The following is a 19,182-nucleotide window of genomic DNA, read 5'->3' as shown; positions in this document are numbered from 1 at the left end:
GCACTAGAGTCAATATGGGAATAAGTAGCAATTCACAGGGATATGTCTATCTGCATGCATCTGCCGGGAAACAAAGTTTGCAAAGAGTGTTTTACTTAAGATGCTAGGAAAAGGAAACATAACAAAGGGAAGAAACTCTTTCCTCTTTAGGAAGTAACAAAGATAACAGCAGACATTCCAAGAAATCAGGAGACAAAATAAAACCAAAACCAATGGTAGATAGAATCCAAGATGTATTTTTCTCAAAAGAGACATTTTTAATGAAACTGGCCTAAATAAAATACAAATCATGAAGGAAAAAATACAGAATAAAAAAAGGAAGTAATTATAAAATGCATGTGAAAAGTGGAGAGATAGCTCAGTCAGTAAAGGTCTAGCCACATAAGCCTGGGTTCTATCACCATCATCTAAGTAAAAGGCTGGTGTGGTACTAGTGCTGGCAAGGCAGAGACAGAAGATCGTTAGAGCTTGCTAGCCAGCCAGTCTAGGTTAACTGGTGAATTCTAGTTGAGGGTCCTTGTTTCAAACAATAAGTGATACCAACCTCTAGCTGTGGAGCAAGTGGAACTGTGTCACCAGACAAAAACTTGATAAGGTTGAGTAGATTCAGAAGCCCCAGTACCCTCATACCTGAGAACAGTAGGAGTTATATCTACTTCTTTACACATTTCTGTCCTGGGACATGTGACCATGATACCCACTGGAGAGAACTGTTCCAGTCATGTAGGGGGAGCACCCGAAGCCCCTCCACATGCAGATGAGGCATCCTTAACATCTCAGACCAAGCCAATAGAAAGCACCTGCCTTTAGACCCCAACCCACCCCAAAATGTACATAAGGCCCTGTGTACAAGGAATAAACAAAGACAGTCTGAGAGTGTCTGTCTGTCTGTCGTATAGAGCTGTAACACTTTGAGGAAGAGAAATTCCCTCTTGAAGCTTTCACTGCTGGTAAGTGCTCAAGCCTACGACAGTCACTTCCCACATGGTAGCCCCAACCTTGCCATCCACTCCTTCTTCCCTTTGGAGAGGGTAATGCAGAGCCACACAGATCTCCACAGACAGCATCTGGTACACAGATTGACATAAAGTCTCCAGATGCACATGACATGCCTCCACATATGAAAAACATATACAAACAAAGATTATGTTAACATTTGTATTTTCCAAACTTACACATAAGGAAGCTTAACTTACTTCACTAGATTTACTTCTGGTAAAATATACCAACACTAAAACCATCAGGAGAAAAACAAAAAAGCTGAGTTGAGCCTAGAGCCATCGGACTCAGGGCCTCTCCTGCCTTGGTTAAATGCCTACCATACTGGGCAATGAGTCTTTGTTTATTCTTAGACCAATGATGGGTATTGTTGTAGGTGGAGTGAATCCTATTGTCAAAGGCCATATTCTGAACTGAACAGACTTGTGTCTGCAATAGCACCCCACCCCACAAGCATCAGAGCTGAGAAAAGGCTTTTGTGGTGAACATCAGTGACAAAGCTTTCTCTCAAGATGCCTGTCACTCTTGGCTGGCCATTCTGAACGTGTAATCAAAAGTAAAACTTTCTTCCCTTACCCCAGCAGCTAAAGGAATAAAAGGGGTGCAAATGAGATAACTGGCAATGAGTGAGTTTCCTCTCCATGCTGTGCAGGCCTCCCACTGTGTCCTGTCACTGACCCCTGCACACACTATAACACAACGTCCCTAAGCAAACCTATTTTCCATGCCTAGTCACCTAGGAATGTTTTATTTCTAACTTTCTAGTATAAAATGATTTCAGACTTACAATAGATTGTAAGAATGTGATGAAGAATTCTATGGTCTTAATATGCTGGTATAATGCTGAGTACCAGGGAATTAATGTGAGCTAATTATCAACTGCAGCCCTGCTCCCTTATCCTTGGTTGTGCTGTCTGAGGCTCCCATGATTCACTGTCAGCTACCATCTGAAAACAGTCAATGGCACATTCCAAAAACAAGTCAGAAGGTTTTTTCCCCCAGTCTAAGCAGCACAATACAATCTCACACTGCCCTGTGCTTCATTCTTGCCTAGTGTATCCAGGCTGTGTATATGATGTGCCCTTTGTCCCTCTGCAGTTTTCTTGGTGATAAGAGAGACTGTGGCAGTATTATAGTCTTAGGGTTTGTTGTCACTGCAGAGCAACACAGCAGAGTTGCTAGTCACCCAGATGTACCCAACACAGGAAGTAAAGCGCTTCCTTCAAGTGGGAAAGGGGAAAGTTTTTGATTTCACAGAAAGCAATTGTGTGCAGAGGTTGCCAAGATAAGACGAAATCGTCTATGTGCCAAACTTTAAATATAGAAAAATAGATTCCCAAGAATTTTACAATTATATTTCTGCAATACTCATATTGGCCTATGGTGGGATCGGCGGGAAGAGGGAATTTAAGGCAGCTTGAACCACACAGTGAGACTTTCTCTCAAAGAAAAAGTTCTGGCCCCAAAGATAAAGTGTATTAACAGGGATCCAGTTAAGATGGAAGAGACACTAAATTTGTGGATGTTATTCAAGCAAATGGCAAAGTGTTTCATTCACCAAAAAGCACCGAGGCTGTGAGAATTCTGGCAAGAAGTTCCTCAGAATAAGGAACATGGAGACAGTCAGTTCAAGTAAGGATCACCACACAAATTCTCGGAGACGTTTGGGCTGAGGAGTATGAGCGCCATTGCTGGCCTATGCACAGCTGGAGACACTGCTGCCTCAACCGGAGGGAGCTTACAGAGGAGGGACACCAACCAACGCTGGTCTCAATTCAATGGAACCAGGCTCTTTTAAAAGAAGTGAGATGGAAACTACATTTACAAAACAAAAAGATACAGACAAATGCCTGTAGTCAAGGCACTCAGGAAGTTGAGGCGGGGAGATTAAGAGTTGAAGGCCAGCATGGGCTATAGAAGGAGACTCCCAAAGCCAAGAAAAATATGCAAGGGAAGGACAGCAGGACTTCAAAATACAGAGGCACAAATCCAACTCTGGCAGTATGTGGAGTGCCACAGGGCACATGACAAAACCAGGCACAATGTACACACCCAGGAATTCAGACTCACAAAAGCAAGTCACCTGCCCCTGTTGCTGCAGCGTAGTCAAAGAGTATTGCCAACAGCCATCTTGTTTATGGACAGTTCTCCAAAGTGAAAAAAAACCTTGGCAGATGAAGAGTTGGCATTAAAGCCTTATTAACAACACTCTTGGCTGCTAATAAAATGAAAATGTCATGGTTGTCTCTTTACCCCAAATATAGCATTGCTTCAGCCTGACAAGGCTACACTGGGTTAATTAGCATTAAGCCAAAGGAAAAAAGATCAGGTTAGCTTACCTAAAGTTAATGGTGGTGGTGTGGGGTCTAGAACATATTCCTTCTCTGGATCTTCCATGTTAGGACCCTCTGTAGATTTTCTAAGCCCAGTATCTATGATGGCTGTTGCATCTCTTTTGAGAGATTTTGACTTCTTCTCTTTCTTTCGTGCTTTTATCTTACAAGGATCTGCTACCGAGAGATGTCCAAGTTGAAGATCATGTAATAGGTGGTCCTGTAAGGCAACTGCAGTGACTGCTAAGTTACCTTTGTTAGATGAACGATCCTAAAAACATGGGAGTAGGAGGTCTTATTTAGTGGACCAGCATGTAACACCATTTAGAAGAAAACGGAGGCCTTGTTGTTCCCTGGTGGCAGATCACCAAGTCAGTGGGAAGGAATGTCAGAGCAGTACCTAAGCAGAGCAAATCCCAGGCCCAACATCTATGGTAGAAATAAAGGGCAATCTTTCCAATTAGTTACTGGAGCCTTAATTATAAACCAATAAGTTCAAACCTGTGGGTGCTTAACTAAGACCCTGCTGTTTTGCTGTAACTAAATTAGACTCCAGGCAAACCTTAAAAGGAATCTTGCTCTTAAGTATAAGCTCTCTGGTGAAAACTTAAACATTTCTTGCAGGACCAGGTCCCTGAGCCAGGAGATGTGTGCAAGCAGCACCCTGAGACTGTCTGTTACCCATATCACATGCACCTCCCACTTCTGCTCACAGTTTCCCCAAGATCACAAGGTTTGTAAACTATTTTTATACCTGCAGAAAGTCCAGCTAGGCTACCCCCTGTAAATAAAAGCATGGGTCTGTTCTCAGGAGGATGGAGTACCTTATTTCTTAGCATGCTGTATCAGGAATCAGGAAACACTGTGGTGTGGCTTTAACGATCTCTAACATCACGTTACGATAACTTCCATTCTTCTGCTGTAACAGAAAGTAAGAGTGCATGTAAACATCCAAGTCTACGAGGGCTCTGGGGATGGTAAAAGGAATGCCAGCCACAGAGCAGCGTGAGCTGCCCTGTCTAATTTACATAGTCCTAACCCAATCCAGCCCTGTCCTCAAAGAGCTTACCATGGTACTAGAAAGAACAATCTAGAAGCAAAACCAGAGTCTTAGAGCAAAGTCTTAGACCAAAGTGAGACACTAAGTAAATAAACAACCCTTGAAGACAACATTTAGCCCAAGTCTTAAAGAGAGAAATGTGTGTGCTAGATGGCAGGAGCAAGAGCAGAGATGCCCAGGAAAGCAGCATGCTGTTTGTGTTTTGGCAAGAAGGGAAACAATGAAGAAGATGGGTGTATGGCACATGCCGACTGCCTTCAACCTGGCCAACACACAGGCGGACAGAATATGGGGGACAGATACCGAGTCCCAATCTGCTTTCTACTTTTTTTGGGCAAGCGACTTAAGCATCTCTGGCTTAGTTTTGCATTTATAAAAAAAAAAAAACCACAAAAATGCTGACATTGCAGGATTATTATATTAAGAGAAAACCTCCTTAAGGGCTTCCAAGGGACTGTTCTGCATAAGATACTCATAAATGGTGACTGTTGCTCCAATTCCCTTAAAAATGAGGGGACAGACTGGGTATTAACCCTTCTAGTTTTGGGACCAGGCTGTCCATAATATTCTACAGTGGAGAGAAAAAGCACCTTTTAAAAAGCAACCTAAGGGAATAGTATCAAGGAGCTAACTTTCAGAAAGGTGCTCACAGAGCAGCTTAGGCATTCATGCATACATGGGGCCCTGGGTTCTAACCCCAGCACTGCAACACACACTTGAAAAGATTACAGGAAAGTAAGTCCCATAGGAACTAATGTGTGAGACACCTGATTTAAGACAAAGAACCAGCAGCTGTTCAGACCCTTCAGAAGCCTAGGGCAGTTTTCAATGTGCTCACGTTCCCCTTACTTCTCAGTGCTGGCATGGAGATCTATGAGAGAAGTTTGTATGCAGTATTCCTTACCGTGGCCTTGGCTGGAGGAAGGCATGTAAAATACTAAAGGGTCACTGTTATTATTTTCCAAATTCAAAATGCCTGTAATTTGGCAACGCCAAATATGCATCATAAAAAAGTTCACTTTTTCAACAAGATTCATACCATCAGTAACCATAGGTAGCTACTTAGTCTACAATTTCACCAGGTTTTTATTGTACCGTTGTAACTAACATCAAGGTAAGAGCGTTAAAAATTGCCTTACCATAGTCCCATAGTATTAGCAAACTGACAATTGAAAGGATAACGAAACGTGTCAGATGTAGTCCAACTGTATGAGAAAACATAGAGAAGAGGTGACCCGTTAGTTTAGCAACAGGTGAGAAATACACAACCTCTGCCTGGCACTGACAGCCACAACAGCAAACTGCCTGTTTGTAATTAGCTTGCGCACGGTTAGGAGGCTGTGCTAGGTAGGAAAACACAGGACTAGGCGACAAGACATTTAATCACCAATTGTTTTCAGTGATCAGAAGGCAATTAATAAACGCGTCAATAGAAATGCACTGGAGAGATGGCATATAAATTTAAAATACGCCCCCAGAGACAAGAGAAGTCGTTGGAAATCTGGTCCGTGAGGTCCCTCGTTATATCACAGCCTTGTGCAGCGCAGGCAGGATCCGCGGACCGACCACAGCGACCCGGACCTCCCGCCCCAACACTACCCCGCGTTCGGCTCTCGCTCCCTTCTCTGCACCAGAGCTTTATACTTCAGACAGCGCTGCGGGACAAACTCACAACGGCCTTTCCTGTCCCTCAGCTGCACCTTTTCTGAACGGCTCCTCGTTGCCACGGCAACCAGCGGCCTCTGCGCTTCTAGGTGCGCACGCCCGCCGGCCGGCTCCGCCTGGCTCTCAGTGCGCATGCTCGCAGGTCCCCCCTCCTCCCCCCCCCCCCCCCCCCGCAGTCTGGCCAGACATCCCCCAACCCCCTTCATCTCACCTGCTGCGAGCGGCTGGCTCCGCCCGCGCTTACATCATGGCTCCGCCCCTCGCGTATCGTCAGCGTCCGGCGCTGGTGCGGTTACGTCGTCGTGAGGCGCGCGTCCTAGGCGCGTGGAGTGGCGTGCACGGGCTCTCCCGTCTCTTCCTCGGACGTGTGGTTTTTGAATGGCGTCCTTTCCGCTGCCCTCCAGCCAGGCTGCGTGATGCGTCCCGAGGATGCGCTGACCCGTGCGGCTCTTTGGAGTGCGCTTTCTGCTGTCCCCTCAGTCGAAAGACTTGATAACGGCCCCTCGACTGTTTTGCGAGCTGTGTGGCGTCGCCATCCGCCCTCCTACTGTTGTCACGATTGTGTCTTGGCTCCCGGTATCGTGTGGCCTGTTGTGTGTTGCGGGATGCAGGCCTTTTCACGTTCGCCCCTTCTAGTGGCTCCTTCCAAGATCTAGGGTCTCAAGGCTTCTCTGAAGGTGAGGGTGGAGAGAGGTGTCCTTGCGGCTCCTGGCCTTCTGCACTCTGAGACATTGCCTCCTACCCCTCTTAAGTCTGCATCCCCGCGCTGTCCTTTGAACCAGGCTTGATTCCCTGGGGTCCTTTAAAAGTCTTTCACTTCTTGGTGCCAAGCAGAAATATTGTATTGATTTTTCTCCTGCCTGGAATGCCTTTTTGTACTTTAATTGTACATAATTCACCTGGAAGTGCAAAGAAAACACAAGAAGGCGAGATCCTCCATAAAGTAAAGTCTACAGAAGTTACCGAGCTGGAAGATTGGTATTCTGTCACTAAGAAGTCCCAAAAGTCATTATAAATCTGGTACACATGATAAGTCTCTGGAACAATATAATTTTAAACTCCACTTAAAAGTTACAGATTTTTTTCTTGGCAATGAACTTTCTGGATTGGCTCTTACTACTTGAAGCTTGTAGAAGCAGATTAATAGCAGGCCAACTGTTTTAAAAGTCAAATTCACAATGAGTTAGTTATGAATTTTCACATGCTAGTTCAGGTGCTTTCAAGAAGTAGTATAATCTTAGCTTTTGTTTCAGTGAGTGATGCTTTTAGGAGAGCAGTAGGCCCACCTTTGTGCTCTCCTAAGACTGGTTTTTATTGAAGCCTAAGAGGGTAAAGCTTTTGGATGCCATTAGCTAGACCTGAGTTTAAACCTACATTTAACTCTTTGGATGTCTGAATTTTAACAAGTTGCTTTATTGTCCTGAGTTATGGGCTTCTTATTTTCAAAGGGGCCTTGTTGCATCCTGTCATTGGACATCTATTAATTACCCCAACAGTAGTCCTGGTCATTATTCTGTGACTGAATATGTGGCCAATCTAAACTAGTTGGAAACTCTGATACTATGATGAACCATCATGATATTATACGATGGGGGCTGGGGGGCTGGCCTAGCTGGGCTAGTCACAGGAACTCAAGTGAGTTTTTATTGGGGGGAGCACTGGAAAATTCCTTTAATTCTTCCTACTGAATGTGGGAACAAGAAAAGACACGAAACTGCAGCTGCATCTGCTCCATTAGCATCATAGGGTAAGAGCCTGAAGGTGTGGAGCTACCAGGTGAACCTTAGAAGATTATACAGGAAATGGCAGAACTGGGATTTGGACACAGTCCAAGATGGGTGATGTAGTTTGAGCCCTGGAGCTAGCCCAGCTCTTGGTCTTTTCATCTATTGTGGGTCTAGTTTTCTGTTACTTTGAGCAAAAAGAAATTCAATGAAAATAGGGATTCTGTTACCACAACTTAGGGTTGTGATGAAGTTAAAACATGATACTGTATGTGAATTGCTTTGGACAATGCCTACTAATTCTGTCTTGAGGTATTTCTCTCCAACTTTATAAAGTTATAAAAAATAAAAATCCCATTTAAAAATTCCCCACCTTATCCAAGTATTTAACTCATGATGTTTTGCTATCTAAAATAGGTTGGCCAGGAGATATGCTGCATCCTCCGATTTTGAAGACTAGTGGTTTGATTTTCAAAATATTTTTTAAAATTTTCTTTTGAGTCCAGTAACATAGTCCTATATCCTGGCCAGTGCAGGTACTGGTAAAGGATTGCTGGTCCTTTTACCCATCTCTTAAAATATGTGAGTTATAACATGTTGTCACTCATTCTTTTTATCCTAACTTTTGTAACCCAGTAATCACTCCTTTCCATTGAACAAATGGGTCAGTCTGGAAAGTGGAAAAACAGACTAGTTCTGAGTTTCTGCCCTAAATTATTTTCTTTTTCTCTGCATGACTCCTCTGAACATTTCTTAAAAGTTCAGGTCTTCTGGTGGCAGCTTCCCGAGCTTTTCATTTGTTTAAAAAAATGTTTTGTTTTTTTGGTATCCCCGGGTGGTCTGTAACTTGTTATATAGCCTAGTCTGTCCTAGGATAAATCAGTCTTCCTGTATCCTTCCTGATTACAAGGAATTCACGTGTGCACCATCATGCCCAATCTTTTCCATCAATTTTTAAATGAAATTCTTTGAGGTAACATCCATGTAGAACAACACTGATCATCATAGAGTGACTAGCTCGGTGGCATTTGATATGTCCACAGTGCTGTCGTGGTGTCCTCAAGTTTTAAGACATTTCTGTAGGGCACAGTGGAGATAAACCCTACACCAATGTTACAGTCTGCTCTACCCTAGCCCCTAGCAGCCACCAATTTATATTCTGTGTCCATAGACTTAGATGTACCTATACAATACATAAGTGTTTGGCTTCTTTTATGTGGCATTTTTCAGGTCCTTTGATATCATAGCTTGACAATGCTGCTATACACTTATACCACAATTGATTATGATCAGATGTTCACAGACATGAGTATTGCCATAAGCATTCAGATTTATATCTCTTACCACTTTTATGTAAGTGAAATCACTGGTCAGAATATGTGACTGGTTTTCACAGCAGTCACACCACATTTAGTTCTCACAAGCGAGGTCTGAAGCGTCAGTGCTTCCATACGTCTCCTAACACTTGTTTCCTGCTTTTGTCTTGACATTGAGACAAGCTTGCAATATTACCCTAAGCTTACTTTGAACTCATGATCTTTCTGATATGAGCTACCATGCTTGGCTTCCCCTTTAAAAAGTCCTTTAAGGTAGGAGATTGTATTATGGTTTTGAATTTACCTAGTTCCTGGTGATGTGGTACTTCTTCATGTACTCTTCTTTTAGTGGAAAGTGCTGATAAATCTTTGGCCCACAGATTTTAGTTGGACATGCTCATTCTTCTGATGAGCCATCCCAGATGATTCTCATTTCTGTTACAGTATTTTCAACTTGTATTTCCTTTTGATCCCGTCTTGTTTCCTTTTTTTAATGTATTTATTTTATGTATATATGAGTACACTGTAGCAGTACTGATGGTTGTGAGCCATCATGTGGTTGCTTCAGAATTTGAATTCAGGACCTCTGCTCACTCCAGTTGACCCTGCTCGCTCCGGTCTAAAGATTTATTTATTATTATATTTAAGTACACTGTAGCTGTCTTCAGACACATCAGAAGAGGGCATCAGATCTCATTATGGATGGTTATGAGCCACCATGTGGTTGCTGGGATTTGAACTCAGGAGCTTTGGAAGAACAGTCAGTGCTTTTAAATGCTGAGCTATCTCTCTCTCCAGCCCCCTCTCCCCCGTTTCCTTTTTTATGCTCATATTTCTGATCTGCTATTGCATGTGACTGATGAGTTTTACTACAGCAGGGCATGTTTGTTATTTTATAAAGAAAAAAAAAGTACTATTGAGTTTGATGTTCAAATTTTATAGACATGATGCCAATATCAGCGTGACTCTGGAGATCCTCATACTGGATGCTATGCTATGCGATGGTAGGAGTTGCTGAGGGAGGAAGAGTCTTTGTGGCTTGACCAGAAGCCTTGTTGAGTCAGAGCCTATCTCAGGCCTTTTGTAACAAAAGAACTAACTTTGGGTCCTTTTGCTTTGACCATAATCCTAACTCTACCCTTACTTTTCCCAAGAGGATGCTCTCTCCGTGCCTGAGGACTTCCCATCATGTCTTCACTGCCACAATGAAGACCAAGCTTTTAACATAACCATTGGAGACAATATCCTAACCATAGTAGCCACTATCTCATTAATCTCCTCTTTGTTAACGTCAGACTCTCTGCCATGATTTTGTCTGTTGCTGCCTTCTGGCTTCAGAAAGTACATTTTCTTGCCTTCTTGCATACAATGTCTTTTCCTGTTGAAACTGGACACGTGCATTGAGTGATGTAATCTAAAGCCAATAGGTTATTAGCATGAGTTCTGAGGCTCCTTAGGTTGTTGACGATTGTAGATCAAGACTTTCAGTGTTTTCTAGTCTTGTTTTAGCTCCCCACACTCAACCCTCACAGTGTTTTGGGGTTTTCTTTGGGGCTTTTAAATTCAATTGTATCCTTTGTGCCTCAGCTCTAGTTCAGAGATAGACATGGTTGGTTTTCTCCTTTTGGTCCTAATTGGAAGCAGGAAGCACCGGAGCTCACCGTACTCACCTCACCATGGTGTTGTGTGACTCTTCCTGGGGAGACATGACCATCCGTCTGTCCACCTCAGACAGGGAACTGACAAGAAACTAAAGAAAGGATCCTACTAAAGACTAACTTGGTTTTATGTGCGTATGCATAGGCTGGAGAGATTAAAGCCAAGTTTGAAGAGTCCCACCATGTACTTGCAAATGAATCTGCAGTTTTGCCCCTCCCCTATTTTTAGGGGGTCCATGTTATTGGCTTTTTCCAGGTAAGTAAAAATGTTTGCACATAAGCACATAAAGAAAAGACAGCATAATGGTGGGTTGGGCAGCATCACGTATGAAATGTATCATTATTAACCTTTCAAGTAAGCTATCAGTCCATGAGCTCAGTATTTATGAATTCACAGATAAGTGTTAAAAATGAGGCCACTAAACTGATATTCTGTAGTTTATACACCCAGCCTTTTCTATAAATGAAGAATTTTGAATTAGATACCTTTTTTTTTGAAAAACAATATAAAGTTGTAAATGACTCTTTATTTCATACAATATTTGTTTGCACTACTACTTTGAATCCATAAGGACTTTCCACAGAGAAAAGTCCATTTCTTTTGTCTGGATAGTTTCTTAGCAAAAGTAACTGATCTTTCTGATAGGTTATATTTCCACACATACTAAATCTAGTTATAGAAGCTGTCACTATCCTTTATTCTTAAAACGAGTCATGTAGAAATTGTGTTAATACTCAAGGACAGCAGGTTTGGGTTTAAGGACACCATCTATATTTAAGTGCATCTGGGTAGTGCTTCAGTTGTGGCAGTGCCCTTTTGTGATGGCTTTGGAACGCTCTTTTTAATTGAAATCCTCTGGCTGGATTTGGAAGCCAGGCTTTAGAATCAGAAGATTTGGATAGCCATAGGAATGAACAAAGATAAAGACTTGGCAAAATAAGGGGCATGGGGAAGCATCTGGAAAAGCAAAAGGTATACAAGTAGGGAAACAGCCCTAAGACTTCAGAAGACATGGTTGAACAGGAGAAAGGAAGGGAGGTATGTGCAGGTATGAAGACTCCAGATGTATAGACTCCAGAGGTGTAGATACCAGGAGTGTGGACTACTAGTATAAGCACTTCAGGTATGTGGGCCCCAAATGTGTGAACTCTAGATGTGTAGGGCATAGGTGTATGGACCCTGAGATGTGGACCTCAGGTGTGTGGACTTCTGGTATGGTGTGTAACTCCAGATATGTGAAGTCTACTTGAAGTTTGTGGGCCCCAACTGTGTATACTCCAGATATGTAGACCTCAATGTATGTGGGCCTCAACTGTGCATGTACATATATGGGCTGCAGCTGTAGAGGTCTCAGGTGTGTGGATTCTTAAGTGTACACCTTATTGGATGTAGAGGCTTTAGGGTAAGGTCTGGAAATTGAGTATATGAAGTTAGAAGGAGAAAATGTATTCTGCCATATGGGGCTAGAATGCTATATACATATATATATAGTATATTGGACTTACTAGGAATCTAAAATTCTCTTCCTCCAAATTTTATCATTAATGTGTGTGATGTATGACATGCACGTGGAGGTCGGAGAACAACCTTCAGGTTAACCGTCATTAAGTATACATTTACAGCTAGCAAGATGGGTCAGTAGGGAAAGTACTGGCTGTGTAAGGCTGACCATCTTAGTTCAATCCTCAGAACCCACGTAAGGGTGGGAGAGGAGACCCAATTCCTCCTGAAGGTTGTTCTCCGACCTCCACGTGCATGTCATACATCACACACACTAATGATAAAATTTGGAGGAAGAGAATTTTAGATTCCTAATAAGTTCAATAATCTCTAAAACGTGTCTACTAGCTAGGTGGTAGTGACACATGCCTTTAATACCATCATCCAGGAAGCAGAACCAGATGGACCTCTGAGTTTAAGCCTAGCCTGGTTTACAGAGCAAGTTCCAAGACACCCAGGGCCACTCAGAGAAACTCTGTCTACAAACAAACAAAAATATGTCTACCATTATATAGAGTATGCAAGCCTTGTTACTGTGCTTTGCTTTTGCAAGGTTCAGAACCATTCTTTGCCACTTCCATGGTTGCCATTTGAACAGGGATTCTTGGATATTTTTTCTCCATTGTTACTCATATGTGCGCGCATGCGCGTGCGACACAAAGGACAGGCCAATGACTCTGGTATCCCAGTTTGCTATTTGCCTATTTAGGGTCCATGGTAATTAATGCATATGTTAACTTAGGGTGCTGCCATTGGTGTAATAAAGTTTGGGTTGTACAAAGAAAAAAAACAGGGCTGGTGGTGTAGCTTAGTGGTAAAATGTTTGTGTAGCATGTACAAGGCCCTAGTTTCCATCTTTAGTACTACAAAGAAAATGAAGGTCAGAGGACGGAGGAAGACACAGAGAGATGTTCAAATCCAGACCGGGTCCACTTACTTGATGTATGAAGTTTTAGGGAAGTTTTGTTTTGTTTTGTTTTGTAGCATTTTGTCTCAATTTCTTCACTTAGAACACGAATGAAGTAATTGTCATCTTGCAGAATTGTGTAGGGAGTGGGTCAGATCATATGGTATGCACTCAGATGGCACCTTGGAATAGAGGCTCTGGGTAAGGGATGACTTTGTGCTTATGGTGGCATTTTGGACAGAGTGTAAACAGTCCAGGTGAAGTTCCTGTCATTCCAACTCTAGACAGGAAAAGATGTCTGATGCTGGGCCTTGTGGAGAGAACCTGTAGCTAAAGCTCACAGGGAGTCACTGTGGAACATGGCCAAGGCTGGTGATGCAGTCTGCTCTGGGAGAGATACACCACAAGTTGTTTCCAACTGAGAAAATAGTGGTGTGTTAGCGTGTTTGGTTTGAATGTGTATTATTCAACTTAAACCTTACAATGAGCTTTATACAATAGCAGGTTAAACCGCAGTTCTTTGAACAGTAGGAATTTCAGAACTTGTGGTATGTGGGCTCTCTTTATGTCTTTTCCTTCATATTTGAAACTCCTTGTTTGAGAATGTAGAAAGTTCTATCATTTCAGACATCAGACTTAGCATTGAAAACATGGGATTCTTAATCAGGCTGATGAAAGTCATTTATTGTTTGCTGTGTCAAACATGGCATGCTACTTGCCACTTTGTGGTCTGCGTGTCTTTCTAGAAGTTTTGCGCTTTGATCTAAAGCAAAGCACAATCAGTAGCACAGATGACAGCACAAACCCCCATAGCATCAGTGATGTGCATTGTCACTCAGAGATTCTAAACCAACAAGTACAGAGGTGCAGAGGAGAGAGCCACCTGACTAAAGAGGCTTGTGTGTTCTTGTGAGAGCAGACTTCTGCCTCTCTTGGCAGAGACAAAGGTGTGGAACAATTTATTGGTTAAAGATTGGGTTCACTGTGTGCAGTCAAAAGGCGCCTCTTCAAGGCCAGATTCTGGTCCTTGCCTGCATTTTTAGGTAAACACTGGCATTTAAAAGGCCTTGCAGAGCCAGGCTCCCAGCACATAAAAGCAGCTTTCTTAAACTGTCATCAGAGTGGATTTTAGAACGTGCTTTTAATACTTACAAGGTTGATGTTTGCCTTTTAAAAATGCTATTTGAGATAGCTTTTTATTTAACTTTCACCTCGGCATGCCTTTTACCTGGTTTGTAGCAGCATTAAGGAAACTTACCTTGTTGTGAGACCAGACAAAGATTTAGAAAAATGTTGCACAATATGACCTTTTAAAAGTCAGGGCTTAAAAAAAAAATCCTTGTTTAAACAGTATAAAAACTGGGTGAAAAAACAAAGGTATATAATCTCAATCTGAACACTGGGCCTCAGATTCTTTGATTGAGTGGGGTTGGTTACTCTGCAAGATTAATTATTTTTATTAGCACTGCTCTTCTGTCTTTTTTCTAGTTCTAAACTAATGATTGCTGAAATCAAGAAAGCATTAGAAGCTGGGATGGAAGCTTTGTGAGGACGTGAGTCCGGCTGCCGAGTGGTGCTGCTTTTGTGCTCATCTCCATTTTCAGCAGTAGCGGGAACCGGAGCGTGTTTACCAAACATTGCCAGTAGCAGTGGGCTGTATCCATGGGTAGTCTGCGTAAATACTCACTACCATTCCTTGGCTTCATACTCTACAGGAAGATCAGTCCTATTAACTTGTATTGATGTGCCTGTACTTTTAAAGTCAAGTATATTGAGATAAAATACAGAGTCCTTTTACATTTCCCAGTTCCATGGCAGATGCAGTCACATGACTACCACCACACTCAGATTTTACAACATAACCACAGGCACAGGGATAGTTGCTCTCTTCAGTTTACTTGGGGTGGTTCCTTAAGGCCGTGTCAGCTCACCTGTCTGTACTGCCTGTAGCTTTGCCTAGTCCACAGTGTTACATCCAGGAAGATTTACAATATGTAACTTTTGAAATCCGGCTCAGAGTTGGCAGAATGCACTAGAAATACTTGCATGCCGCTACATGCATACATGGCTTGTTGTTAAGATTTATTCTGTCAGTGATGGAACCTCACTGTGTTTATTCCTTTCCTGGTTCGTGGACATCTGGGTGCTTTCCAGGTTTTGAAAACTACAAGCAACTAAGTACGGACATCCCTGTAGTGACTTCCCTGTGAGCATGTGTTTACATGTGACTTCTCTGTGAGCATGTGTTTGCATGTGACTTCCCTGTGAGCATGTGTTTGCAGTGTTGGATAAATATGAGTTGTTGGGTCCCGTGGTCAGTGTTAAATTTTGCTAAATTTACAAGGTATTGCTACTTGCCTGGATCTCAGTAGATGTGTTCTGGGTGCTTCACGCCCTCATTAGAATGTGGTCCTGTTAGCTTTTCCTCTCTGCTCCCACTCAGCCTGGTTTGAATTTCCAAGATGAAGAGTGGTGCTGAGGCCTTGTCAGCTACACAGTCTGTTTGGTTATGTATTTGTTCAATCCTTGTGCCTGTGTTTGAAAACTGAAGTTATTGTAGTTACTGTATTTTTTTTGATACAAATCCTTTGCAGAAAACAGAACTTGTGATATTTTCTTTCAGTATATGGCTTTGTTTTCTTAACAGTGTCTTTTGTTGGATAAACATAAGTTTGATGAAGTCCAGCTAATCAATCCCTCTCTACCTCCCCAGAATGGGTGGTTTTGGTGTCAGGATTTCTCCTAGGACTTCTAAAAGTTTTGCAGAGTAACATTTTACATTTAAAACTACAATATATTTGAGTTAACTTTCCATCGGGTTTTAGTTTTGATTGAAGTTAGTTTTTGTGAGCACCCTGTTTCTCTGCAGCACCAGTTGAAACCAGCCTTTCCCTTGGATTGCTCTGCGCTTGTGTTTCTTTCTTTTCTTTCTTCTTTTCTTTTTTTTTTTTTTTAAATAATCATTAAAGACATGTTTATTGCAGCTCTTCTGAGGCAGGCATTGGCATAGAGTAAAATAATGTCTATTAGCTAGTGGCCAAGTAACAAGAAATAGCAATTAAAGGGGAAAGCATCTCTGGGGCTTCTTATATCCTTTATTTTATGATTATACCAGAGAACACATATATGGCACAAAAAGGAGAATGCTAGCGCTCTCTCTCTCTCTCTCTCTCTCTCTCTCTCTCTCTCTCTCTCTCACACACACACACACACACACTGCACACAGACATGCACACACACATGTACAATTATAATGAATGAAAGAAATTATATAAAATAGAACAATAACATAGGCTGGGGTGTGGCTCAATATTAGAACACTTGCTTCACGTATGTAAGGTCCTAGGCTCCATCCCCTGTAACAAACAATGGCATTTTTCTTTATTTTTGTTTTCTTTGAGTAGACAGACCTTTTTGTAGAGCCTTCCAGTTACACCTATTTGGCATCCTGTTCTTATCTCTGGGACAGCACTCAGGATCCTACTAATGTTTCTTAGTCATCCCACCTCCTTCCACAGAAACTCTCTGCAATGTCCGAGGAAACTGAAATGATTTAAATAGTTGCCATCATTTGCATGCATTTTAAAATTCAATTTATTTGTTTTTGTTTTTTATGTCACATCACCAGTGTGCACATTCATGGTGTTCACATCTTATAACATTGTCATTGTGCATATTATATAGAAAATTGCTAACTCAATGATTTCCACAATGACTTCAAAAAATTACAAGTTATTTCATCATAAAAAGGATGTGTGGTCATTTTAAATCATTAAGTATTTCAATATATATACATTCAGTTATCTAAACAGATATATATCTATTTATCTACAAAAAAATAAGCCAATACAGGCTGCTCATTATTTGTGATGGTTCCAGAATCCTTTGCACATTTTATGATGGGAGAATATAACTCACATTCAGTAGAAACCGTTCCAAACATTTCACATCTTCACGTGATCTGGGGAAGCAGTGCCTGGTGTGTTACTGTCTTGGTGTTGGAAGCAGGAGCTGTGAAGCACAAGATGAAGCATCTGCTCCACTGCAGTGTAGCCTGAGGTTAGATCTGGTATTTGGCTTCCATATGTGTGTGGGCTTTCTGTTGTTTCTGGTGTTATTGAAGACCAGCCTTAGTCCATGGTGATTGATCAGATAGGAAGCATGGGATTATTTCAATCTTCTTGTATCTGTTGAGGCCTGTTTTGTGACTGATTATATTGTCAGTTTTGGAGAAGGTACCATGAGGTGCTGAGAAGAAGGTATATTCTTTGGTTTCAGGATGAAATGTTCTGTAGCTATCTGTTAAATCCATTTGTTTCATAACTTCTGTTAGTTTCTCTGTGTCTCTGTTTAGTTTCTGCTTCCATTGCTGAGTATGGGGCGTTGAAGTCTCCCACTATTATTGTGTGAGGTGTAATGTATGTTTTGAACTTTAATAAAGTTTCTTTAATGAATGTGGATGCCCTTGCATTAGGAGCACAGATGTTCAGAATTAAGAGTTCATCTTGGTAGATTTTTCCTTTGATGAGTATGAAGTGTCCTTCCTTATCTTTTTGATAACTTTTGGTATAAAGTCGATTTTATTTGATATTAGAATGCCTACTCCAGCTTGTTTCTTGGGACTATTTGCTTAGACAATTGTTTTCCAGCCCTTTACTCTAAGGTAGTGTCTGTCTTTAATATTGAGGTGCATTTCTTGCATGCAGCAAAATGTTGGGTCCTGTTTATGTAACCAGTCTGTTAGTCTCTGTCTTTTTATTGGGGAATTGAATTCACTGATGTTAAGAGATATTAAAGAATAGTGATTGTTGCTTATTTTTTGTTGTTAGAGGCGGAATAATGTTTGTGTGGTTATCTTCTTTTGGGTTTGTTGAAAGATTACTTTCTTGCTTTTTCTAGGGTATAGTTTCCCTCTTGTGTTGGAGTTCTCCATCTATTATCCTTTGTAGGGCTGGATTTGTGGTGAAATAGTGTGTAAATTTATTTTTGTCATGGAATATCTTGATTACTCCATCTATAGTAATTGAGAGTTTTGCTGGGTATAGTAGCCTGGGCTGGCATTTGTGTTCTCTTAGGGTCTGTATGACATCTGCCCAGGGTCTTCTAGCTTTCATAGTGTCTGGTGTAATTCTGATAGGTCTCCCTTTATATGTTACTTGACCTTTTTCCCGTACTGCTTTTAATATTCTTTCTTTGTTTTGTGCATTTGGTGTTTTGACTATTATGTGACAGGAGGAATTTCTTTTCTGGTCCAAACTATTTGGAGTTCTGTAGGCTTCTTGTATGACTATAGGCATCTCTTTCTTTAGGTTAGGGAAAATTTCTACTATGATTTTGATGAAGATATTTTCTGAGCCTTTGAGGTGACCATCTTCTCCTTCTTCTATTTGTATTATTCTTTGGTTTTGTTGTTTCCTATTGTCTCAAATTTCCTGGACGTTTTGTGTCATGAACGTTTTTATATTTTGCACTTTCTTTGACTGGTGTATTGATTTTCTATCATATCTTCTATGCTTGAGATTGTTTCTTCCATCTCTTGTATGGTTAGTTATTTTTATGTCTTTATTTCCTATTCTCTTTTCTAGGTTTTCCATCTCCAGGATTCCCTCAGTTTGTATTTTCTTTTCTTTTTTTTTTTTTTTTTTTTTTTCCATTTTTTATTAGGTATTTAGCTCATTTACATTTCCAATGCTATACCAAAAGTCCCCCTTACCCACCCACCCCCACTCCCCTACCCACCCACTCCCCCCCTTTGGCCCTGGCGTTCCCCTGTACCGGGGCACACAAAGTCTGCGTGTCCAATGGGCCTCTCTTTCCAGTGATGGCCGACTAGGCCATCTTTTGATACATATGCAGCTAGAGTCAAGAGCTCAGGGGTACTGGTTAGTTCATAATGTTGTTCCACCTATAGGGTTGCAGATCCCTTTAGCTCCTTGGGTACTTTCTCTAGCTCCTCCATTGGGAGCCCTGTGATCCATCCATTAGCTGACTGTGAGCATCCACTTCTGTGTTTGCTAGG

General features: G+C 41.7%; 1 protein-coding gene across 17 annotated transcripts in view, besides 2 other annotated features; it reads right to left on the bottom strand.

The window, feature by feature from the left end:
- Nucleotides 1-9,432, bottom strand: part of Rnf32 (ring finger protein 32) — a 34,891-nt gene extending 25,459 nt beyond the window's left edge. For 3 of the 17 annotated variants that reach the window (XM_006535782.3, XM_017321036.1, XM_030254726.1), the window contains exons 1-4: nt 6,065-6,195; nt 5,532-5,597; nt 4,157-4,251; nt 3,339-3,603 (exon numbers count right to left, since the gene is read on the bottom strand). In XM_006535782.3, coding sequence (XP_006535845.1) covers nt 3,339-3,603; nt 4,157-4,171 — 280 coding nt within the window. In that variant the 5' untranslated portion in view covers nt 4,172-4,251; nt 5,532-5,597; nt 6,065-6,195. Of the gene's footprint in view, nt 1-3,338; nt 3,604-4,156; nt 4,252-5,531; nt 5,598-5,779; nt 6,196-6,268 lie in introns of those variants that run through there. The other 14 variants (XM_006535779.3, XM_030254727.1, XM_030254728.1 and 11 more) reach the window with 10 other exon arrangements.
- Nucleotides 13,684-14,682: an enhancer, noted in NCBI's record as "MFCS4". NCBI's record gives its function as "enhancer in the epiglottis, soft palate, and pharyngeal apparatus" and the evidence as "EXISTENCE:transgenic organism evidence [ECO:0001131][PMID:19369396]".
- Nucleotides 14,066-14,282: a conserved region, noted in NCBI's record as "conserved region; 217 bp ultra-conserved sequence". NCBI's record gives the evidence for it as "COORDINATES:sequence similarity evidence [ECO:0000044][PMID:19369396]".

This window comes from Mus musculus, chromosome 5 (assembly GCF_000001635.26).
Source record: "Mus musculus strain C57BL/6J chromosome 5, GRCm38.p6 C57BL/6J".
NCBI lineage: Eukaryota > Metazoa > Chordata > Mammalia > Rodentia > Muridae > Mus > Mus musculus.
Note: the sequence above shows the minus strand (reverse complement) of the source record. Positions and strands in the feature narration are given on the sequence as shown.